Source organism: Taudactylus pleione, unplaced genomic scaffold (assembly GCF_031769625.1).
Source record: "Taudactylus pleione unplaced genomic scaffold, aTauple2 ptg000842l, whole genome shotgun sequence".
Taxonomy (NCBI): Eukaryota; Metazoa; Chordata; class Amphibia; order Anura; family Myobatrachidae; genus Taudactylus; species Taudactylus pleione.
This window is the reverse complement of record NW_028285244.1, coordinates 3,018,213-3,037,395: the sequence shown is the minus strand read 5'-3', so window position 1 is coordinate 3,037,395 and position 19,183 is coordinate 3,018,213. Positions and strand designations below refer to the sequence as shown.

At 45.4% G+C, this 19,183-nt stretch overlaps 1 protein-coding gene across 1 annotated transcript in view; it reads right to left on the bottom strand.

The window, feature by feature from the left end:
* MICU2 (mitochondrial calcium uptake 2) overlaps window positions 1-19,183 on the bottom strand; it is a 311,942-nt gene that overhangs the window by 21,478 nt on the left and 271,281 nt on the right. The window contains exon 8 of the mRNA XM_088458594.1: window positions 5,802-5,899. Within this exon, the coding sequence (XP_088314720.1) occupies window positions 5,802-5,899 (98 nt within the window). The remainder of the gene's footprint in view (window positions 1-5,801; window positions 5,900-19,183) is intronic.

Here is a 19,183-nt window from a genome sequence, read left to right as displayed (position 1 = left end):
CATTCCGGCCATTTGCAGCTTGAGCTACAGAACCTGGGCTGACAAGAGAAATGCAGAGCGGAGGCGCATACCTTCACACAGGATCAGCAACTTCAGTGCGAGAGATACACATGGAAACGTTTTATATGTAAATAGAACTCCAACAATGCATTCCAAACCAACAGAAAAGAAAATATGCTGAAACAAATGGCTGGGCCACCTGAGATATTAACACAACCACATGACAGCAAATAATAATAAGTAATAGCAATATTTATAACTATAAGGTCCTGGAACTAGTCAGGAGTGAATATACTCTTGTGCTCTCGGTAGCTGTAGTTACAAGGCCATCTGGTCCATCCTAGGCGCAGCCAGACCAGTCAGCTCAGTACATACATCCTGCCCCAGGAACACATCATTTGAGCTGTGGTGCTGGTCTTTGCTGTGGTATGGCTATCACCCTTTCTGCTGTCTGTCTGAGTCCTCAGACCTGAAGAAACCTTAGTACATGACTCTACAGTTCCTCCTGGAAAATGAATATAGATACTGACCTATAACCCAAACTCTTGCCCAAGGGTTTAGAACTTCAGGTTTACAAACCACTTATAAACGTGGATTTGCCTTTAAAAAAAAAATCACTTTAAATCCTGCTGCAGAAAAAACAACGCGGACCTATTATATTGGGTGTAGTGTGAAATGTCATCATTCAGTCCATAGCGCTCTTAAGCTGGGTACACACTGGAACAACGTCGTTCTGATTTGGCCAAATAGGAACGTCAAATCGTGCATTTTGTGCAGTGTGTACTAGAGATGAGCGGGTCCGGCTCTCTGAGAACTGGACCCACACTAAATTCGGGGATCCGAGGCAGATACGAGTCAGCTCGGGTTTTCCTGCCTGGCTCGGATCTGAAAATGAGGCAAAACGTCATCATCCCGCTGTCGGATTCTTGCGGGTATTGGATTCTATAAAGGTCCTGCGATTCGCCGCCATTTTTCATTCTGGCTGTGGAGAGTGAAGAGAGAGGGAGCTGGGAGCTGTGCTGTGCTGTTGTTATATTGTCAATACTTATTACTTGTTACTGGCTGGCTGTTGTCTATAGAGGGGCTGACTGGCTGGCTTTTGTCCTGTCCATAGGGGCTGGCTGTTGTACTTGTCCTGTCCATAGGGGCTGGCTGGCTAGCTGTAGTGCTGTGTTGTCCAGGGGGTGCTCTGTCCTTCGGGGTGCTCTAGTCTTCACCCACCCAGTGTGTGAAAAAAATAAAATAAAATTAGTGTTAGCTCAGCCACACTTGTCATCAGTGCAGGGGTGCTCTGTTGCTGTCTGTTAAGGGGCTGCTGCCTCTTTTCAGGGGTTCATCCCAGTGTTAAAAAAAATAAACACTTTTTTTTTGTGGTGTGTTAGCCACACCTCTCATCGGCGTAGGTGTGCAGGGGTGCTGTGCTCCTGTCTGTCGAGAGGCTGCTTCCCCCCCAAAAAAAATAATATTTATTTTATGTGTGTGTCAGCCACATCTGGCTGTCACTGTTATTGGCGTAGCTGCGAAGGGGTGCTGTGCTCCTGTCTGTCGAGGGGCTGCATGAGTATTGCAATGAAAACATTTTTTTTTAAGTTATTGGGTTACAAAAAGTTTTTTATTTTTAAATCTTAAACATAGCAGAAATGTTATCCTAACAGCTTATAAAGTTATATGCTCTAAAAAACTAAAGCCTATATTTATTTACAAACCTATATAGAGTGGACATCCTAAATTCTAGAACTGTTGTATTAAAAAATGTAAACAAAATTAAAGATTATAATTCTAGTGTGTTGTTATGATGTAGAAGGCCAAAAATTGGGTGGACCAGACATGGCTGATTGATCAACCATGGGAGTGGATTAGTGTCATAAGGAAGAGGAGGCTGCAAACTGGGACTCATGTTATGAGTTGGCCATATGGGGTATGTTGCTGTTAAGGGATCAGGCTGGTTCTCACTTATCAGTGGACACATTATTATTATAGTTGTTGTTATTTTGGGTTGCCATCTCCTGAAGGGTGTTTACCAACAGACAGAGACTACCTATCAGCTCAGGCATAGAGACTTCCTGAGGAACAGAGCTCTGTTCTATGGAGGGAAGACAAATAGGTGGGATCCCTGTTCTAACATCTGAAGCTCTTCTCTTACCACATCATCTATTATAGATGAAAAAAAATGTCATCGGGGACATCTAGCTCCTCTTTCTGTATCCTGCTCACCCTTTTTGGGCAGGAAGTCCAGGATGGATGGTTTGGAAGAAGGAGGCCTAGCAACAGATGGGGATAGTCATTATCAAGATCTGGTCCCCCCAGTGGGTGTAGTCTGGGAGTTATTGGTTGGCATGCAGGCAGCGGAAAAACAAAGGCCTCCATGTTGCCTGTGCTCACTATTCCGTATTTCAGTTTGCGATTCAGGTAGGAATTAAGTCGGCTACAGAACACAGAATCACTGGATGTCTTAGTGCATTCAAGCCAGATACGATCCATGAATTCCCAGACAGATTCCGGACAGATGAATCCTTTGCTTGTGATAATAGCCAGACACTTTAAAGGCTGTAACTTTGAACTGCTTTATAGAAAACATGTGAATGAAATCTTTCCACACTGCAGAACATGATGGAGAAATCCCTTGAAGTTCAGCACCTAGAGCATCTTTTTCTATGTTCTCTGAGGCATCTCCTGACTGTGAAGAAAGATTCTCCACACTGTAGTCTTCCATTGTGACTTTTTAATGGTGATTTCAATGTTGTCCAATGGCTGATACCCATCTCATCTGAGGGTTGGGTTTTCCCCATGCAAATGAGACAATTCACATCCAGAAGGTGACTCTTATGTTTAGCCGTGGTGTCAGTCTCTCTTTTGGCAGAATTTGCACAATCTTGGTCTTGGGAGCACCATGATGAATCAGATAGATCCTCCAGGGTAAACATCTGATCTGGTGTTGTATCTATTTCTATTCAACCTTTGTGTGTGAGTTTAGTCATCTGCCACTTGTGGTGGAGCTCTTTTTCTGCTTACTAAATGATCTCCAGACACAACGTAAAACGTAGACCTTAAACTGAAATGTTGCATTTAATGCTCTGTTCCGCTTGCTCACATATCTAAGAAGTGAACAGTGGGAACAATGGCAATTTGAAGGCCACTAACTGTTTTTTGATGTCCCTGTACAGGTTGGGAAATTCCTTTACAGAACAGAAGGTTTGCAAAGGATTATTATGGAAAGCACACTTCCTGGTCCCCTTCTGGGATGAAAAAAATCCACTCCCAGCAAGCAGGCATGGCGCTCAAGAAAGAATTCCCAAGAGGGACAAAATGTAAGACCTATGGTACATACAAACGGTCAGATTTTTCTTCAGATCTGAATGATAACTATTTTAAAAATCAGTCAACTGTTCATATCTGAAGGAAAATCTGACATGTGTGCAACGATGAATGATGTGCATTCCCGTTTGTCAGATAACGATATCTGACATCTGATGTGTTTGCAGTCAGTTTTGGATGATTTCCATTCATTTTAATACAGTCAAAAATTGTTCAATCATTTGCAAATCGTTCATCTGACATATCTGACCGTGTGTATGCACCATAAAACCTTAAATCTGAAATGTTGCATTTAATGCTCTGTTTCCGCTTGTTTACATATCTGATATGGTTAAGTGGACATTGGAAACAATGGCAGTTTGAAGGCCACTAACTAAATCTGTTTTTTTTAAAATGTCCCTGTACAGGTTGGAAAATGCCTTTACAGAAGGTTTGCAAAGGATTATTTAAGTCAATTGTTTTTTGGAAGCACTCTTCATGGTCCCCTTCTGGGATGAAAATCCACTCCTAGCTGCAGAAGCAGGCGCAGGATTCTCAAGAAAGATACAACGTAAAGCCTTAAATCAGGGGTAGCCAACCTCGGTCCTCGAGAGCTCACGTTTTCCAGACGACCTAGCTGGTGCACAGGTGTATTCATTACTCACCAAAACATTTAGAAAGATCCACAGGTGAAGTTAATTATTATAGTTGTGATACTGTGAGGAGACCTGGAAAACATGCACTGTTGGTAGCTCTCGAGGACCAGGGTTGGCTACCCCTGCCTTAAATCATAGATTTTACGCTTGTCCACATATCTGTGCTGGTTAAGTGGCACTTTGAGGCCTCTATGTTTTTTTTATGTCCCTGTACAGGTTGGGAAATGCCTCTATAGAAGGTTTGCAAAGGATTATTTAAGTCAATTGTTTATTTGTTTTTGGAAAGCACTCTTCCTGGTCCCCTTCTGGGAGGAGACAATCAACTCCCAGCAGAAGCAGCCATGCTCAAGGATTCTTCTGTGGCAAGGACTGATGTGAATGTATCAAATGCCTCCTCCCCTCCCCTCCCCTCCTCCCTCATAAATTTTCTTAGGAATCAAAAAACAAAATAAAATTTACTACCAATCAACCCTTCCGGTCACCTGCCCTGCCTTCAACTAAATACATACTCCAACTTCCTCAGGACTCTCTTCAATAATAAGTGTTTCCTGATGTGCCGTGTTTGAAGTTGAACGGTCATGTGTTAGTGCCGCCCACTGCTGCAGCTTAGCTTAGTCAGCCAGCTATCTTGGTGGAAATGTTGGGCCTACACTAGATGAAAAAAAATCAATATTGTGAGCTGGTCAAAATTGACTAGAAACGAGTGGAAATAAATGTTATTGAGGTTAATAATACTGTAGGAACAAAATAAGGCCCATTTTATGTGATTTTAGCTGTTTTTATGATTTTTTTTTAAGAAAAAATCCAGATCCAAACCCAAAACCGAAAAACAAAACAAGGAGGTGAAACCTCCTTGTTTTGGCAAAACCAATCCAGATCCAAAACCAGGGGAGATCCAGATCCAAAACCAAAACACGAGGGTCAGTGCACATCTCTAGTGTGTACGCACGATATGCGCGCTCCTGCAGTCGTATACGATGTCGTCAGGTTTGATGTGATGCACATGAGACCCGATGATATCGCACGCGGGGTGTTATGCATGTTAATGAAGGACTGAATGAGTGATCATTCCATCCTTCATTAATCGCTGCAGTGTGTACCGGCAATTATGCGACGGCCTGGACATCGGCATGACTGCCGGTCACACGTTTGTGTACCCGACATTACAGTGTTTAAGCCGTAACTGCAGCCTTACCCTAAACCTAACACTGACATGCAATGTCGATATCACGTCCAGCGTTATTGATACATTTGCCCAGAACTGTGTACTCATTTAAAGTCCTCAATAGTACAATAATGACCTGCAGCAGCACTGGTGACTTTGCGGAACCTGTGGGGGTTTTCGGGAAACAGGGAATCTCACGGCTCTACCAGCTCAACCAAGGGTTGATATTTAATAAAACAATGAAAAATGGCTGGAAAGCCACTGTTGTTATGTATGAAATATACAGGAAGGCAACATAGTGAAACCATATGATGCAAACTAATGGGGTCTTAGAATAATAATTGTATTTATATAGTGATTTTATGGTGCTTATAATGGACATTAAAACATAAAAACACACTGATATGTTCAAAGCACAAGGATAAACAATGTATGTTTCTTCCTCCAGGCTGCATTGACTTCAGGACAGCACTTATCTAAAGTGATGTACTATACAGGGAGATAAAGTATATACATTTATGGGTAAAACCGTTAACACAGGGAAAGCTAGCAAGCAGGAACAGCAACGTGTCATTTAGTGCAAGTAATTAAGATTAAATTAACCTTACGCTCTCTATTTGGATAGAAGCAATGCATCACAATTTGCTTGGCCCCTGTAATGGTTACCATATACAATCATGAAATACCTGTAAAAGTGAGAATATTGCAGCTTGTCCTGTCCTCCTCGCCCAAAGAAATGAACTAGCAGCGTGGTGTTGATATCAGTGCAGTCTGAAGAGGCCTCCTACAAAATAGCATTAAGTTTTACAGGTCTCATTATTAGGGCTGAAGCATCAGTTTTCTGAAAATGACAGTATCTGAGATAAATACAGTAAGGTACAGTACAATGCTACAGAGTCAAGTAAATACAGCAAAAAATAAGCGCAAAACCCCTAAGTCCATTGTATGGGTTAGTGGAACCTTAAAGTGCCTTATAAAATGCAATATAATGAAAAACACTATTAAATGTGATGAACAAATGTCAAAAGATTGCTGGGGACATTTATAAAAAGAGTTTAATGGAGCGTGTAAAAGGTGACGCTACGCCCTGCATTATAACAAAGATACCTAAAGCACCTTCATGGTTCATGAAACTGAGTTTTTAAAGCTTAATACAGACCAGAATTGTTTAATACTCACAGGAGCATAGAATGTAATGATAAACCATATCTTGCTAAATAACTGCTGATTAAATGGTATACACCCCGCACCCCCAATTAACGTTTGTCATGAACATAGTTGTCCAATCATTTCGCAGGATCTGAGATTCCATCATTAGGGATTTCGCAGGTTCACTGATGGTCAGTGGCGTAACTAGGGTATTTGGAGCCCAGGGCAAGATGAAAAATGCCCCCCCCCCCCCGATGCGCTGCGAAAAAGTGGGTGTGGCCACTGAGAAATGTTGGCACGACAACTTTCCATATTCACATTAATGCCCCCAGTAGTACTGCCCCTTATACAGTGCCCCCTGTTGTAGTGCCCATTATGCAATTCCCCTAGTAGTAGTGCCCCTCATGCAATGTCCCCAGTAGTAGTGCTCCTTATGCAATGCTACCTTGTTGTAGTGCACATTATGCAGTGCCCCCAGTTGTGCCCCATATATAGTGCCCCCAGTAGTAGTGCCTTTTACACATAAAACAAGCAGACACACACAGACAAAATAATACTTACCTGAATATTCGCTCTTGCACCGGCTGCTCCTTCGGTCCCGCTCGGCACTATGGGAGAGACGTCATGACGTCTCTCCCATCACCCACTGCGGGAGTCGGAAGGCTCTGGGTGCAGCAGCCAATGAGAGTCAGCCACCCGGCCCTAGACTGTCTGACTCTCATTGGCTGCTAAAACAAACACACCGCCACTGGGTAGTACGGTCCGCACTATACACTAACCTGGACGCCGGCCGGCGTAATGCTACGTTACAGTGACATAACCGCTGACACTAATGTAGCATTTCCCATGCAGATACACCCGCATTCACACACAGAATATAGGCATGCAGATACACCCGCAGTCACACACAGAATATACCAAAAATAGCCACAGAAATAAGTGTCTTGCTTCCTCGGTGATTACATACAGTAATTAGATGACAGTTAAGATGAAACCTTAATTTCAGCTGTCTCTTTCCTATAATCAACAACTTTAGACTTTATAGCATTATATCATTAGTGGATGCTTACAGGTCTGTCTATTTCCTGGCAAATCGTACCAATAAATAAACATCCTTCTTATCAGCACTTCCTTGGCCATCAAGGTGTAAGCAGAGACATTCATGCCAACAGTAGTTCTGAGCTGAGACAGGTTCTCTTCCAAAATAGCTTAGATATGCGCTTTATAGTGTGGCAGTTATACAAGGTACAGAACGCCTACGAGATAATATGGCTATAGCTGAGTGAGTGGGCGTCCTCCCTACATGCAGAATACATGCTCCTATATCTGGATTGGTGGGGTTATCTAGACACACACTTTGTAATCTGAGGGGCCGCAGCATGCTGCCTATGATTACAGCCATCTACAGACACCAGCTGATCTCACTTGCAAAGAATGGTTTTTGGCTTTGATGGATGCCATATGCCAAGTGCATGCATACCTCACTGTACGTGGCTTGTGTTAACTTTAGCTAATTAGATGAGCTGCCTGCTATTGGAAGATGGTAAGACGGTGTGCCACTGTGTCTCAGTGGAAGGATTGCTGAAGATACTCCCAAAGTATTGTAGGGGTGAGCAACACAAGATAACTTAAGAAAATTACCTTAAATTGTGTAATAAACACTACGGGGCAGATTCAATTAGCTACGGTAAAATCTTTGTTTACGGCGGGTTGACTTAACTCATGTGAAGTGCAAATAATTATTGGATAATAGCATAAGAAGTCTGTTTTAAATAACAGTGAAAAAAACATGATAGAAAGCAAGAGTTTTTTCCAGCAAATTCTAGATGAATTTGGGGTGTATAAACATGCCTGTAAGTAAATTTTGGTGTAAGTTACAGCATTTTAAAAAATTAGTTTAAAAACACCTGTATTGTAACTCCCAGACTTCATACTTGCCAACTCTCCCTGATTGGCAGGGAGATTCCCTGAAATCTCCCTGACTCCCTGCAGGGCCGAAACTAGGATTTTTGTCACCAGGGGCAAGACAGTAATTTGGTGCCCCCCATGTAATTCCCCCTGCAGTAGTGCCCATATTGTAATGCCCCCATAGTAATGCCCATATGTTAATACCCCCATAGTAATGTAGTAATGCCCCTGTAGTGCCCACCATACAGTAATGCCCCTGTAGTGCCCATGCTCCCATATTAATGCCCCTGTAGTGCCCATGCTTTCATAGTAATGCCTCTGTAGTGCCCATGCTCTCATAGTAATGCCCCTGTATTGCCCATGCCCCCATAGTAATATCCCTGTAGTGCCCTTACAGTAATGCTCCTGTAGTGCTCATGCCCCCACAGTAATGCCCCTGTGGTAATGCCCCTGTAGTGCCCATGCCCCATTATTAATGCCCCTTATTGCCTATGCCCCCATAGTAATGCCCCTGTGGTAATGCCCCTGCCCCCATAATAATGCCCCTGTAGTGCAGCTTATTAAAAAAAAAAAATACTTACCTTGAACCCCGCTCCTGCATCCAGCGTCGCGTCCGGTCCGCCGGCTGCTCCTTGGAACTATGGGGGAGATGTCATGACGTCTCCCCCATAGTGCCCGTGGGGAGAGCCGGAAGCTGGAGTTCGGGAGAGAACTCCAGCCTCCGGCTCCGGCTACACCGCGTTGCTGCAGAGAAGGAGCCGGGCGCCCGCTGGTAATAAATATTACCAGCGGACGTCCGGCTTGGAGCCTCTCTGCAGCGCCGGGCTGGAGGTCACTGGCACCAGGTACAGCGGCTCACCCGGTGCACGTGCACCTCCAGCCCCCCCCTAGTTGCGGCCCTGCTCCCTGAAGAGTCTAGCAATCTCCCTGACTCCCTGAAGAGTCTAGCATTCTCGCTGATTGCACCTTAGCCCTATTATGTAGCTACTATATACTTGGGAAAAAAAATAAATCAGAGATATATACATTCAAATGGTATAATCAGTGCCATTTCCCTGCATTGGTTATAAGGCACAATGATCCCTATGGCTACATGCATTTTCATATAAGGTATCTTATAGTCTCTTATATGGATCCCCCTGCAAAACACAAGAACTGAAAAGGATCAGTGTTTTTTCATCAACTAGTAGATCTTACCAACTGCTTTGGGGCTCATTTACATTTGGATGAAAGACAATTTTAGGACACGCCTCTCAGATGTAGCAGGACACGCCCACTTTACCGCCATGCTCATAGGTGCTGCTCTCACAATCTCCCTGAAATGCTTTTTCAAAAGTAGGCAACTATGCACCCACCATCAATCTTCGAAACACCTGTCCCACAATACAGCGCCCCTATCATTTAACCCATTGTTCTGCATTTTGCAGAATATCGTCTCCAAAAATTACATGTAATATTTGACAAATTAAGCTAATTAAAATCAACAAATTGCCTAATTAATCATTAGGATTGGGGGTGTCCCGGGGTCTCTGAATCAAGTCCAGACATTTTTACCTTAAAATAGGTATTTTCACCTGCTTGGGGGCTATGAAAAGCTGTGTTAAACCCCCTGGAAAGTTAATGCAGGGTTTAAGTGGAATTTACCCAAGTTAACCCATGTAAATGGGTTATCGTGGCTAATTAAACTCCCCCTAAGTATTAATTCGTGTTTGCATGGGTTTCCATTGGCAATCCAATAACATACAGGTAAGTAAATTGGCTTCTGACAAAAATGGGTGGGTATAGGATGTAGTGATTAGTTTGACATTAACCATGTCAACATTAGGGTTAGGCACCAGGGGGAGGTTACGGTTAGGTATTAGAGAGGGGGTTATGGCAGGTATACTCACCAGAACGCCGCTCCATCAGATGACTCTGCCAGAAGTCACACTCAGGACATGGAAGATACAGTTGAAGCCACTGCAGCTGTAAGAAGCAGGTAAGTCACCGCTGGCCCACCAGGGACGATATGTTGACATTCTGACAGGTAGACATTTCATTACTGTCTACATCATAAAATGTCTACATGGTCGATGTCGACATATTATACCACACCAGGGGCCTCATTCAGAGGCGGTCGGAGGATGCAAGCGGTCGCTCAGAAACTGGGCGGCCACTTGCATCCTGTCCGCCCGCCTCTGTTGCGGTCGTTAGGCTGTGGGTTAACACCCACAGCTCTAACGACCGCTCCAGTGATGGTCGCGATGGTCAGAGACCATCGCGACCATCGGGGCTTACGACGAGACCCTAGGGTAGGGTCTCCCTTGTCGTAAGCCCCGGAGAGCTTCTGGCTCTGTCAGAGCCGGAAGCTCTCCACTGACATCACTAATGATGTCAGTGGGGCCGCCCCCAAACGGTAGGCGTTCCCATGGGAACGCCTCCGTTTGGGCTGCCACCCCCCCGGCCCACCTTCCAAACGGGGCGAGCTGTCAATCAACATCGACAGCTCGCCCCCTTTGGATCGAGACCCGCTACGACCGGCGCTGTCAGTCGTAGCGGGTCTCACGCATGCGCGCGACGGCGCCAGCGCCGTCGTGCGCATGCTCTGTGGGGGGCCATCGACCCGGTCCGAGCGCATCGGCGCTAACGACCGGGTCTGAATGACCCCCCAGGTGTGTGTGTGTCCGTGTGGTAGGGAAGATGCACTGTAAGCTCCATTAGGGCAACGACTGAAGGGAATGACTGAAATATTCTCTGTGATACGCTGCGTAATATGCTGACACTATAAAAATAACTGTTTATAAATACTAACCTAATCCTATATAGGGAATAAAGACATTACTTGGATGAGACAGTGGGGGAGATATATGAAACGACAAAGTGGTATCAGTGCACGTTATGTGCGCTGCTACAATTTCTCCCCATTTATTAATGGGGGACTGGGCAGTAATGAACAGGGGCGTAATGCGCTCCTCTGGTTATCAGCGCTGCTATCTACAAGATATGCCGGGCTATGTATGAACGGTTAGCTCGTCTGACCGTTCCGCCCGCTGCATCTATCGATATCCACAGCTGCAGCTTGGCGATGCCCTATCACCACAGCAGGGACAGCGCTGTCCCTGCTGCCGTGGCTGCTTCTGGCGAGATCCTTCGCATGCTCAGTGGAGCCAGGCGGGAGTGAGAGACAGCACACCAGCACTAGGCTGTTGTGCTGTGTGCTCTAGCAGGGATTGCTGGAGGAAGGAGTTTTCACTCTTCCGCTCCAGCCGACGAGATGTTAATACATCTCATCGTTAGTGTTTCCTGCTTCCCCTCGGTAAAGAGCCGATAAGTGCCGCTACAAAACATCTCCCCCAGTGTGCTAAATAGATCAACAAATAAAAGTAGCACCAGCGTAAACAAAGATCCCTACATGCATTTTGGTTCCACTGTAATGTGCTATCACATTTAAGAGTGTGGATTGAAAGATCTACAGTAAAAAGGTATACAATGTCTAGATAGATACCAGATGTTAGACAGTCAATAGGTCGACAGGGACAAAAGGTCTACACACCTAAGGTCGACATGTAAGAAGGATGACAAGTACAAATGGTCAACAGGCTGAAAATGGTTGACACATGCTTTTGCTTTTTTTTCTAACCCTAATTTTCACCCTAACCTCCCCTTGGTGCCTAACCCTAACCGTCTGGGTCAGTGCCTGACCCTAAACGTCCTTCTAGTGCCTAACCCTAACCATCTGGGTAGGTGCCTGACCCTAAACGTCCCTTCTAGTGCCTAACCCTAACCGTCGGGGTAAGTGCATTACCCTAAACCTAACAAAACTCCCCCCCCCCATGTGTAGGCAATTTTTTGTGTGCACCTATTGACCGTCTAACATCTGGGGTCTATCTAGACATTGTCAACCTTTTTACTGTAGAATATATGTTTAGTCCGGATCCCCACATTTACATAAAGGACCGGATTCAATTAACTGCAGGCTAATTGGTCGGCCGTAGCTATTCCATTCCAGCCCACGATAAGCCCGCAGGCTGCACTTAACGCGGATTTCTGTTTGAACCCGAGGAAGGCTGGGACAGAAATCTTAACCCATAGCTCCGAGTACTTATCCCGGAACCTATGGGTTAATGTGCATTAGCCGCAAGGAAGAGGGGTTATAACTGAATAGCCTCAGGCGTATAAGGCCGAAGCTACCACTATTTTCCTCATGCGATACATTACCGTGGCTAACTGAATCCGGCTCATAGTGTAACTATGGTGTATGCAGCCTGGGAACAGCCACAGAGTATCATGCAATAAGCCTGAATCAGAGATGTACGCTAATGCCGCTGCGGCTGTGTTCTCAGCTGCTATATGAACACATACAAATGTCGCAGCCACCGGGAGATGTAGTGAGACGCCCAACTGCCTCTTTGCAAATCCAGGCGTCTGCGTAAAGTGTTGCAGCATCTGCGCATAAAGACGCAGCATCGGTCGCAGAGCCCTATGTATTGTGTACTGAATCGCAGCTGCAGGACGTGACATTCCCCCAGAAGGGTCACAATACGCCTGACAGGCAGGGACCGTTTGTAGGCGGCAACAGAGAGGTGGTGAAATGAAACGCTGACATGTCCCGACCGGTTTCAGGGTGTGTCTCAGCCTGCGACTGTCATCTGCGACCGAGTCGGCGGCATCGTTGTGTCCGTCTCAGGAATCGGGCACAGTGTCCATACACCAGTCGATCAGCACCTGACTGCAGGACAGGTAAGTGTAAAGGAACAACTGACCACTAGGTGAGAGTCATTAAGGGGTGTCTGCTAAAAATGGTCTAAGTCTAAATAAACATTCTGATGGGTAATTACTAGCAGTCAAAACAGTTATAAGCCTCTGTGTAGTAATTGGACATAACCCCGAGTTGATATCTTTAAATGTCCCAATAAAGTGTATAAATCTTGAACATTAAAAGGTGTTAAAAAATACGAGCAGCATGTTTAAAGAAAAAGTAGTCAAATGTATTATTACATAGTCAAAGAGTGACGCAAGAGAGATCATGTAGCCTTTGTATCTATCCCATCATCCTATTTCTAAACAGATGTTAGAACACATGGAATAAAACCTTTCAATCCCTTAAAACACTGACATGTAGATCTGAAATGTTAACATTGCCTGTAATATTCTGCCGAAAGACGTACAATGGTTTGGAAGGAAACTGTAACATTTTGAGACGTCTGTCGTTGTAGATTTCCTAGTTTCACCACGCCGCGCAAAAATAAATAGCTGGAGAGAATTCAGAGCGAGCGATTCATCTCAACCACGGTGACTCCACAAGCCTAGAGCCACATAGACTGCCCGAGACTTGGATCTCACTCTGTCACCACTTGTGTCCTGGGATTCTTTGAACATAACAAATACACCGGCCGACATGAAGATAGATTTTAGGTTTTTTTTTACTTTTTTTTCAGGGATTTCAACAGAAGTATTCTTATGACATCTAAATAGCCCCTGTGTCTGTTATCCGGCTAAAGAGGTAAGATGAAAGATGAGGATCTTTTCATGAGATTTAAGACTAATGGTTATTTAGCTTTCAGCGTATCTTAAGTAACCAGACCCATTAGTTCAGTGTGGGCCCTTCATGCTTATCGCATACGTGACATTTCAAATATTTTATAGCTCTGCTCCTGCCAGTAGCGCCAAATATCTCCAGTTGGCAATTTACATTAGGTCATCGTTCAGTAGTGTTAATACGATAATGCAGGCGAGGCCCATTTCTTTGCAGAAGTCATCTGACACTTTATAACCACTTCAGTGCCGGAAGGCAGCTGGGACGCGGCACTACCGAGTGTGCGAAGGGGAAGGAGCCTTTGGTGGCTTGCGTGGATTCATTTTAGATACCTTTACTCACTGCAGCCCTATCTATTAGGTAGGATTTAAAGAATTTAAAGCTGTGAGAGCCTGTTTGAGGCATTAAACCCTATTTGTAAATTCAAGCCCTACACATGACTCAAGAATTCCCAGTCTTTTGTGTTGGTAGAAAATCTTGGCTGATTAGCAGCTCCGGCTCTTGTAATAACACCTCTGTGCCGGTGGACGGGGAAGGCGTCTCGGTGAGGAGCTCAGCAAAAATATTGATGGGGACGGAGACACATATAAACAATAGCTATCTTGGCTTATCGGAGATGACAAAACCTATCCCTCTGCATTTATAATAAATATGCACCAACTTGTTTGCCAGTCACTTTATCAGCTGGGATTCCAAGGTGGGATTGGCACGGGGCCAAGCACAATGTTAGTGGGAGTAGCAGATAGATTTTAAACTCTACAGAACACAATCTTCTTTGATGGGGGAGGGGGTGGGGGGAGTAAGAACAGAACAAAAAAAAAAAAAGCTGCGGGTGGAACTACAAAGAATATTACCTTAAATGAACGCGCATTCTTGTTTTATACAGACACAGGTCTCTGCGCAGTTGAAAAGTGTTTAAAGTCACAAGCATTTGGCTTTATTAGCTTGTAATGTAATCTAAGGCACAAATAACACCAGAGGACTTAAGTTTATTTTCGCTCACCTCTGCAACTTTGACGACATCACCTTCTATTTCTACCTGTCTTCTGTACGGTCAGCTGCAGATCTTTAGGAGGGTACAGTAGGCTTTCATTTAGCTTTCCTGGGATATGACACAAATTTGCCTACGTCTACAGCCGGATCCAATGCAAAGAGCTCAGCAGACCGAGGCCATATCCCAGAAATAAGAAAATCTACCTGCTCACATAACTTAATGGCCAAGAAAAATAAAGCAATATGTTTTGTAGATCCTACGGGGCAGCATATACAATTCAGTGTACTAAAATGACATCAAGGGGGTATTCAATTTGGAGCGAAAAGTTCACATAGCAGGTTTTTCGGGGATAAAGTATCGGACGCGTGCCCGCTTTATCCCCGTTTTCAATTAGGAATCAACGAAAACGGGAGCCGGCAGAAAAGTAAGCATCGCCAGAAAATGGGAATTTTCGGGAATTGTTCCTGGGACCCCCCCTCAAGATGTCTAACGTTTGCACGGAAAATAACAGTCTTGTGGCAGTGTTGTGTGCATGTAACCAGAGTCACGCCAAATTCTCAGTAGTGTGTATGTGCAAGGGGAACGCCTATTTCAGACGGATCTCACACCTACCCCATGGTGGGTGCAAGCGCCAATACTTGTGATGACGGCCGCCCTATTAAACGGAAAAAGTGGGAACTGTGCAGCGCCAAATTATGCTAAGGTACCAGCATTAGCATTCAACCCTTAAAATAGAAATTGAATGTGCCTTCATAACCCATGTATCCAGACAGCTATAAGAAAATAACTATGATAACAGCGAATTACATTTACTGGTAATTCCTTTTCCTTTGAAACACTCAATGGCAGCTATTATAATGGGTATCTTGCCTTCTAGGTTAGGTACAGACAGGCTAGATAAAAGCACCCACTCCCAAACGGTCTCTAAAAAAATCTATATTTAATCTGGATCATGTAGATCATCAAGGGCAGGAATTATTGGTAACTATAATTCAAAGCTTTCTCCTTCAATCCCTCACAGCAGCCGCTACAATGGGACATACCCAAGCAATGTAACATCTCCACTTCTAATAAAAAAAAAACTTTAGTAAATATACCCCTCAGTGATCACAATGATTACTTCTCCGATCCATCAGAAAATGGCTTGCTTTAAAAGAGTGTGATCTTTCTGAGGTTCTACTGGAATCATAAATAGGTGTCCAGTATTCCTAAGTCCCTCATATAGCATTTGCTACCTATAAATCTTGCAAGCACAGTTTTCATCTACGGATTGTCATAATACTACTTGTTTCAGGGCATGTTTCAGCCTGCGACTGCGATACCGTATGCAGTAAAAATGGCTAGGTGTTTCGGTTCTGGCAGCCATACTGTGTGATCGTAGGGTTACTCAGTAGTCCGATAATCGTCTGATCTGCAACCAATGCTTGGTCTTTGTACGCAGTGGTTTGCTTTTGCAAAGCCGTAGGTGGACGTCTCAATACAAATCCCGGCGGCTGCGATATTTGCATATTTTTGCACACCTGCTTCGTATAGATCAGCAACAGAGGTGATATTAGCGTACAGTACATCTGGATGCCGCATACCAGGGCTTGACAAATTTTTCTAAAATCTAGGAGCCAGGATGAAAGTGTAGGAGCCAGACCACCGTCCCCCCAAAAAAATTACAGGAGTGAGTGAGGAGCACAGCTCTCTGTGTTATGCAACTGTTATACACAGCAGGCCTGATTCAGACCTGGACGCTAAGCCGCGATCGCTCGCGGCCAAAAGGGGCTAGGTATGCAAATTCTGCGATCGCACTGTATGGCATAAGGACGCCCTCTATGTCTTATAGAGCGACGGCAGTGAGCAAACGCAGGTGTATAAAGACATCCACTTTCCCTTCCTAACACACGTCATCTCCAGGAAGTGAAGTAATAATCGGGAACATCGAGAGCCATCAGAGCTGCACGCACCGCTTAAGGTAGCCCCTGCCCAACCGCAAGCACTGCAATCACTGCAGGCAGAAAACAACCAGGTGATGTGTACAATGACGCTTCCATGCTAATTATGCACACCCATAAAAACAAGAGATATGGTAAGAACTTACCTTTGTTATCTCTGTTTCTACGAAGTCCATAGGGTCCACAGGGTTGACCTTGGGGTATAGGTTGGGAACCAAATCTGGGCACCACGCAGTTAAAGCTTTTAGCTCCCAGGATGCACTTGGGTCCACTCTCCCTATAACCCCACCCCCCAGCCAGAGGCACCTCAGTTTGTAAGTAGCCAAAGGCCGGAGGAGGAGAGAAAAAGAGAGAGAAAACTGGAACACTCTAGAACCATACTCACAGAAAAGGAGACGGGAAACCGGTGACCAGTAACACAGCCCATATGAAGCCAGGTGCGTCAGGGTGGGCGCCCTGTGGACCCTATGGACTTCGTAGAAACAGAGATAACAAAGGTAAGTTCTTACCATATCTCTTGTTTTCTACTTCAGGGTCCATAGGGGGTCCACAGGGTTGACCTTGGGGATGTCCCAAAGCAGTTCAACCAAGGGCAGCTCCTGTGCTGAGAGGAAAATCCGTCGCCAAAAAGGAAGCATCCTGAGAGGCAAAGGAAACCAATGCCTAGAACCTTAAAAAGGTATGGACAGAAGACCACATGGACACCTAGTAAGGCAAAACAGCCGAGGCGCCACGACGAGCCGCCCACGAGGGTAACACGGCCCGAGAAAAAAAACAAAAAAAAACAAGCCTCAACGACAGAAATGCCCACCCATGGGTAGGCCCCTGAGGAAGACATACGAGGCCATCCAGCCAACATTTCATTATAGGCCGGCCATCGTTTCCTGTGAAAACCAGAAACCGCAGACCACCAATAAGGAGTCCGATTACCATAAGGAACTTGAACGGATCATATAAAGCCAAAGAGGCCGGACCACAGTCAATGAGGCCACACCAGCCGAGAAGACTGGGGACTGAATGGCCGTACCATAATAATCCAGAATAATATGGAACCTAAAAACCACTCTAAGAAGAAATACAGGGCGAGAGCAACTCACCCCCTGACATGATGCCCTCCAGAAGAGGGAGCCACATGAGAACGCTCCCAATTCAGACACTCTCCTGGTTGATTTAAACACCCTGAGAGAGAGAGAGCTTAAACAATAGACCATGTAATGGCTATCACAACCAGCGGTTCCATTGACTGTCCCCGGAGGGAACAAAGAACCACTACTAACTCCCCAGGAGTCCCTAGGGAGGACAAGTGGAGGCATAATCCAGAAAACACTCCAAAGGATGAACTGGAGACCAGAGCGGAGCAATTCCATATCTTAACCATACCGACAGTGTAGAGATCCGCACTGTCAGGAAGGCCAGGCCAAGGGTGAAACCCAAGCCAGCCGGAAGGAATGCCAGAGTATCTGAAAATCCTGGACACCGGAGGATCGTATCGACAGGTACGATACCATAAGAATTATGTATGCCACAGTCCGTGGCAGATCCCAGCAAAGTCTGGCCTATCTGCTCTAAACATCTCAATGAAGACAGAGCCAGGGAAGCCCTAGGACCACAGTAGGGGCGCAGTCAAAGACAAACGATCCAGTTCCAGGGAAAAACAAGGACCCTGAGACAACAGGTCCAGATAGTGAAGCAGTAGGAACGGAGTATCGATGAGGAGACTCCGAAAATCTTAGTACCAGTGATGTCTGGGACGAACTGGAGCCCCCAGAAGGAAAGCCCCTCCGTCTCGAATTAAACTTCCGAAGACCTCGAGGAAGAAGGGAGACCGGAGGACACAGGTACACAAAGTGGAAGGACCACTTCACTGACAAAGAGTCACTGAAGGTAGCTTCAGTACTCCTGGAGCTGGACTGTAACATCGGTAATGTGTGATCAAGTCAGAAGGCCATGAGGATCAATCCCCTCAGGGAGGCCCCCTCTGCTCACTAGGAGTTGAAACCTCTCTTGGAGAAGAGACTAGTCCCCGGGATGCACGTCGCAACGGCTGAGGAAGCCCGCTTCCCAATGGAGAGCTCCGGGAATAAACACTGCAGAGTTGGCCAGGAGAAGACCCTTGGACTATGTCAGAATGGATGACATACCTGACATTGCCACCCAACTACCAGTGTTGCCTAGATGGAAGTCACTGTTGTGACACTGTCGGACTGAACCTATTCAGGTTTACCGTGACATATGGGTTAGGCCAGAGTGAAGGTCCAAGACAGCCTAAAGTATCAACAAGTTAAGTGGCAGGGCAGAAACGACAGACGTCCAACTGCCCCGAAACGAATGCGGACCAGACACTGTCTGTAGCGAAGAACACCCTGGACGAGATGGCCATAGCCACCCGGACAGAGACCAACTCGCCTCCGGAGAAAGTATCATCGTTCGAACAGCGATCCGATGGGAAAAACTCGATCCATCTGGAGGGGAGTCAATTATGGCAAGGCCTGGAATGGAACTGAGCACATTCCACCCTACCAAAAGGTAGACACTCTGGTAGACCGCGCATCACAAAGAGTA